The 6,006-nt window shown below is 30.6% G+C and overlaps 1 protein-coding gene across 1 annotated transcript; it reads left to right on the top strand.

Annotated features, from left to right (window-relative positions):
- The first annotated feature begins 821 nt into the window (after nucleotides 1-821).
- Nucleotides 822-5,395, top strand: LOTGIDRAFT_204560 (hypothetical protein). The gene is made up of 9 exons (XM_009064857.1): nucleotides 822-952; nucleotides 1,965-2,064; nucleotides 2,700-2,787; nucleotides 3,041-3,071; nucleotides 3,686-3,840; nucleotides 4,149-4,273; nucleotides 4,369-4,446; nucleotides 4,756-4,832; nucleotides 5,036-5,395. Exons 1-9 carry the CDS (start codon nucleotides 837-839, stop codon nucleotides 5,190-5,192), a joined length of 927 nt encoding a protein of 308 aa, XP_009063105.1. The 5' UTR covers nucleotides 822-836; the 3' UTR covers nucleotides 5,193-5,395.
- Nucleotides 5,396-6,006: the final 611 nt, after the last annotated feature.

A 6,006-nucleotide genomic window follows, 5' to 3' on the forward strand; every position in this document is an offset into this window, starting at 1 on the left:
AGTTACAGTTAGCTTACATCCAGAGAGAAATGCGTTATAATGAACAGTCAAACTATGTTTTGTAGACCGAATCATCTGCCTCTATTCAAGCCTCTGATAGCTATTTTGAAAGTTGTAAGGGTTTAAATCTATAATTTACTACATCGTGTATTTCAATCAGATCTTTAAGATGCCGTTGGCATTATTACTGAAGAGAGGAGATAAGCAGAGGCAGAATAATGACACTCCTGCCAGTCCTGGTTCCTTTTGTTTTGCTCCATTACATTACCTTAACCACATTCGATTTGATACAGGATAAATGTTTTTAAGATGCAAGCGAATCAGAATAACTTAGGTCCCTATAGTAACACTTTCGAACTGCTAACGGAGTGACGCTTGTTGTGTAACAGTCGACTGGCACAGTTATATAAAACAATTTATTTTTTAGCCTTCAAGAGTGCAAGATTTATGTCATTTCATGTACATTTTTTAATTCATTATATAAATGAAAAAAAAAAAACTTTTTAGCACTGAAGTATAAACAAGCATTAATTTAAAACTTTCGGTAGATTACTTAGTGTAGAGTAATAATATTTTCTCCTATGCTGATGAAAACTTCAATAACAAGACTGGATAATCCGAAAATAACAAAAAGTCGACCTAAATTGTATTCGTATATATTTTTTTTATTATATCACAAATAGCTTTAAATGACGGTATTTGAATAAAACTCCTTGGCTGCTTTTCAGAACTAATCTTATGGAGGACACATCTTGTTCAAAAGTTTTTTTTTTTCGTTTTTTTTCAAAGATTAATTTATACGAAACTTTGCGGCTTTATATGTATGTTCAAACAAGATGTCTGCCCCCAAGAAAAAGAAAACAATCTCGAAGGATGAACTTCGTAAATTGATGAAACAAACTAAATCGTCTATTAAAAAAGATATACAACGTATAGACCACCCATTTGCAAAGTATCCTTTTTACATATTCGAAAGATACTTACTAATAGGTTTTTACACTATTCAGTCACTCATGTGAGTGATGATGGTGAATTACAGTGGTGTAACCTATTTTCGTGCATATAAGGAATGAAGATCGAATTTCGACAAAGTTAACAAAACAGAATTTTTTTTTTATGTCTTAGATGTTTCCTCAGATATTCTTCAAAATAATTGAATAATTATGAATCCTTCACTTTGACCCATATTTCATGAGCAACTAATTCGGCAACGGCGGCAGAATGCGTCACCTATTTTCGTGTACAATGTTTGATCTATAAATAAGTCTAGAAAAACACGTTGTATGGATACCGGATGGTATAATTAACTTCTCTTAGTATTTATCTTTATATCAATTCATTATAACTAGTGACAATTCTTTCAAAGAACCATGATTTAAAATAAAAAATAGTGACTGACAAAATAAGTCAGTCGAGTGATTTATTGCTAAATGTCATTGAAACAACATAAGAATATGGCCCACATTGTGTTTCATAGAATTTTTCTACTGACACGGAATCCGCTAGTTAATCACGTTGTACTACATCCTGACAGATGACACATGGATTTATGATTACTGCTTGGGATTATAAGGAAATTTGATGGGATTATAAAAAAATTGCGACGTTTGGTAATAACTGAAATTCGCCATTTTGTATTTGTCAAAGTATCCTTTGACTATAGGAGTCCAAGATTGGTTTAAACAAATTTTCCTTTTGAGGTCATAGATTTTAGTACCGGTATATTGATGTCCTCAGAACCTACTTAGTCGAGCGACAATTGAACAATAAAAATAATGAATATACTTTCATTCCAACTGTCCTAACCATCATCGCAAAGATAATCAAAGGCTATCAAAACTATGCTATTTGAAGGCTTATATTCTCATTATGCCTATGGTAAACAGTACAGTGACATTGCTGGACATGTAATTTGATTTCGTTGATTTAAGATATTGTTTATTTAACTTACAATCTACTATTAGATATAATACACTAGGTCAGTTAGTGTGTGTAATCTGTAATACTACTGTAAAAAGTGAAATCATTTGGCCAACACATTTGCACAGTAAAACACATAAAGAGGTAAGTTGATTGTTCTTATTTGAAGATGATCAAGTAAATTCAACATTTCAATATACCAAACTATTGTGAAAAATATAGCCAAGCTTATTAAAATTAGACCAAACTGTCATTTCATTTTTTTTTTATTAGTTTTTATTTTTAGTTTAGCCACAGTTCACAGTAGGTTTAACAACCAGAATCTTGAAAATTTGTCAAATTAACCTTTTGACCTAACCTTTCGTGATTTTTGATGTGATTTAAATGTGTATTTTCACATTTGATGTGGTTTATCAAGTCCACTGAAAGTGGGAAAATGTCTTTTTATTGGATGTTCCAAATTATCCCAGTTAGGTCAAAAGTAATTAGACGAATGTTCAATTCTCCAGACTCTACTGTGAAGTGGCTATACTAAAAATAATAACTAATTAAAAAAAGGAAACAAAAGTTGGGTCTTATTTGAATTAGACTAAATATAGCCTACAAAAGACTGGTTCTTCGTATTGAAAAAATTTACTCTAAGGGATTTTCAAACTATAGAGGTTAGGGTGATGGGATGGTTTCTAGTAACTTTTCAATGCATGGTGCTGGTATACATAGATTAAAGAAAAGTTTGATGGATGATTCAACATTAAAATGATTTAATATGCCTTCTCTAGCTATTACAATTGTCTAAGAATAGACCAGCTACTGTTAAACGTCCATCATCAGATGTAAATGAAGCACCCCACAGTAAAAAGCACAAAGGTTAGTCATTCTTTTTATATGAAAACATTACTGACTTATTTTACATTATAATAGATCAGATAGGGATACATGCTGGTGATAACACAGTGTAATACCAGAGTAACTATATGTTTCAGGTTCTGTTTTAATATTTCTAGATTTTATATCTTATCTTAGCAATTTTTTAACACATATTTCTATATTGTTCCAAACATTATGCTGATATTCACAATAACCTGGAACCAACTGATCATGAGCTTTTTTTGTATTTTAGATGGAAATGATAAGAAGTCAGAAGGCAGTGGGTATGTTAAACTATTTATATATGATATCTTAAAAAACATTTATGTTCATAGATTTGTATCTATCAGTAGACAAAAAAAACCCAAATTACAGCAAGTTAAAATTCACAAGCTGACAGAATTAATCAGTTGAACGTCCAAACAACGCTACCTGCCACTATTAATATGGACAATACAGAGCTTGGTTTTTGGTAAAAAAAGGGAAAATCAAACATTACTTTTGGAAAGAATGTGTTCTTATTTCTTCAAACTGGCAGCAGCAAAGCGGTGTTGTGCTTTGTTAACATGACCTCATTTCTGTTTTACCGATCTGATTGGTCAGATTTAAATTTCTCTGATCTCATTTTCACGCCCACAAAACAAATTAAGCAGACTTATTTTAATATTAGTTAACAAAACTCACAACTCACAACCTGTATTCGTAATACAATGGAGTTAGATATGCAATGACTCCAAAAGCCTTTCAGGGTTCATCAAGATGGAAATACATGACAAAGTCTCTAGTGTATTGTATTTAAATGTTATGTATTATAATTAATCAATGTGTGATTTTTTCTACCAATCTTATAGTTTACACTTTTGTTGCAAATACACTATATTTATTTTTTTCATTTTAGGTTACCATCAGATTTTTTTGAGAGCAAATCAGCCCAAAATTCTTATAAAAACAGTGTAGCTTTAGCATCTTATTCTTCTTCTGAGGATGAAGAAGAAGACAACAAGTCTGAGAATACCTCAACATCCAAACCATCAATATCAGCTTTACCAACAGGTATTTTAAATTTATTTTCTTGGATTAATGGTCTCTTTGAAGATACATAATTAAATTTGCAAAAAACAGTTCATAGGCCATACAATCAAAATTTTGTAAACTCCTTTGGTCATATTGAATTGTGATGTTGATCTTAAAGCAAGGGTTACTTCATTTAAGTCAGTGCTTCTCAATTAGAGTCTAGGGGTGAATTAAAAAAATTTGGGGGTGAAATTTGGATTAAGGAGGGGATTTGGGATGAATAGTACTCGAAGATGCCTTGTTCAAATAATTTTTAGATTTCATCTGATATTTACTTTTTTTTAAAGATTTTTTTGATTCTGGTCCACCCCCAAAGAGCAGCAGAATTCAAGATGTAGATGATGAACAACAAAAAACAATAGCTGATGCTTTACCTGAAGGATTTTTTGATGATCCTAAGATGGATGCGAAGGTTTGTTATTTTATCTCTTTAAGTTCTAATTTGTCATACTTTTAAAACAGAATTGTTTATTTCTTTAATGAAACTACATTTGTTTTTTCCTGTAGGTGAGAAAAGTTGAATATAAAGATAAAATGGAGGAAGAATGGGAAATGTTTCAGAAATCAATGAAAGAAGAAACGCATGTAAGTACTGCATTGGTGAAACAATTTACTTTAAACCAACATTTGTTATTGTGAAACCATTTTATTTAGGAGAGAAATGTATTTAAACACTTTTAAAAGTTGAAATATTTGTCATTGCTGGTAGCATATTAATTTTAGTCAAATTAGAATTTCGAATTTGAATTTCTAAGAAAGCTTATCCCAAGTGTATTTTGATTTAAATTGTATTTCTGATATGATGTCAATTCAAAATGTGATCACAAACGAATGTGACAGAAAAGTATGGTTCTATGGTTATTCCAACTTCACTCCCTGATTCTATTTTTTCAGGTATCGGAAAAGTTAGAATTAGTAGCTGATGATGAATTTAATTTAAATAGAAATATTGATGAAATAGATGAACAAATGTAAGTATTTTGATTTGATATTCAAAGGAAAGTGTTGACAATGTAAAATGTTGAAACATGTACATAATACACCATGAAATTGTGTTAATCTATCTAATATAATCTCTCCCCAACAATGCTGCTTAAGGAATAATATGTTGATGTGGTCAAGACTAGTCCTGAGCTGCCTGGAGAATATATTTATATTAACCTTTTTTTTTCAGACAAAAGTTACAAGAAGTAAATGATCTACAGGATAAAAAAGATCAGATCATGCAGTCTGTGAAAGATGTTTCTAATAATGATAATAGCTCTGATGAACTTGATGAAAGTGACCTCAATGATTTCTTTGATTGGAGATCTAAAAAATCTTGGAAATGATGATGAATCATATATTTTTGTAATTGGTGCTTGAAACTTAACTTCATCCTTAGCGACGAGTCAGAATTTATTGTTGATAAATGAGAGCACAATATCATAAGACATGACATTGCAGTTGTTCTGTGACACTGTGAAAGGATAATTTCAGGATTATTTTTGATACGAATCTGATGATTAACTGTGGTATAAAAGAGACAAAAGAATTTGTATTTCATTCTGGGGGAGGGTTCAAGATATGGCTGTTTAATTTTCACCCCAAGGTATTTACACATGACATTCAACAATTTATTGTTGACTTCGTCTATCAAAGATGTCTTCAGCACAATCTTGTGACCTCCAGGATTCAGATTCGACCATTTTATTTCTGAGATAAAAAGATAGGAATTATGGCCAAAATGTGTTTGATCTTTGTAAATTTTCGAAATTAGCATTACAATGATTGTGGTCAAAGGGAGAAAATATTACTTTTGGGATTTTGAGAGTAAATACCTCCCTTTGCACAAAATCTATCGCATAATTTTCCCATACGTAAATATTTGGAGATCTATTCCCTGTGCTCGATAGTGTTCTCACTGGCTGTTTTTAAATATTGATTTGAAATTTTTAAATTATAGACTGTTTGGTTGGTATTTTTTATGCAAAAGAATCCATTTTCCATAGTTGAATAATAACATTAAAATAAAAATAATTTTATTTTCAAACACTAATTCAAGTAAGATACAAAATAGTTCTGAAGATTTCATTTCTATGAAATTGTTTGCATAATTTTAATACATTTAAAGTAATAAACAATCATTGTATTGTAAACATTCCT

This window comes from Lottia gigantea (genome assembly GCF_000327385.1).
Source record: "Lottia gigantea unplaced genomic scaffold LOTGIsca_66, whole genome shotgun sequence".
NCBI classification, from domain to species: domain Eukaryota; kingdom Metazoa; phylum Mollusca; class Gastropoda; family Lottiidae; genus Lottia; species Lottia gigantea.

Coding starts and splice junctions, on each gene's coding strand:
- LOTGIDRAFT_204560 (XM_009064857.1), top strand. CDS start 837: ATGTCTGCCCCCAAGAAAAAGAAAACAATCTCGAAGGATGAACTTCGT. Junction 2,788..3,040: donor CCACAGTAAAAAGCACAAAG/GTTAGTCATTCT, acceptor TTTGTATTTTAG/ATGGAAATGATAAGAAGTCA. Junction 4,447..4,755: donor CAATGAAAGAAGAAACGCAT/GTAAGTACTGCA, acceptor CTATTTTTTCAG/GTATCGGAAAAGTTAGAATT.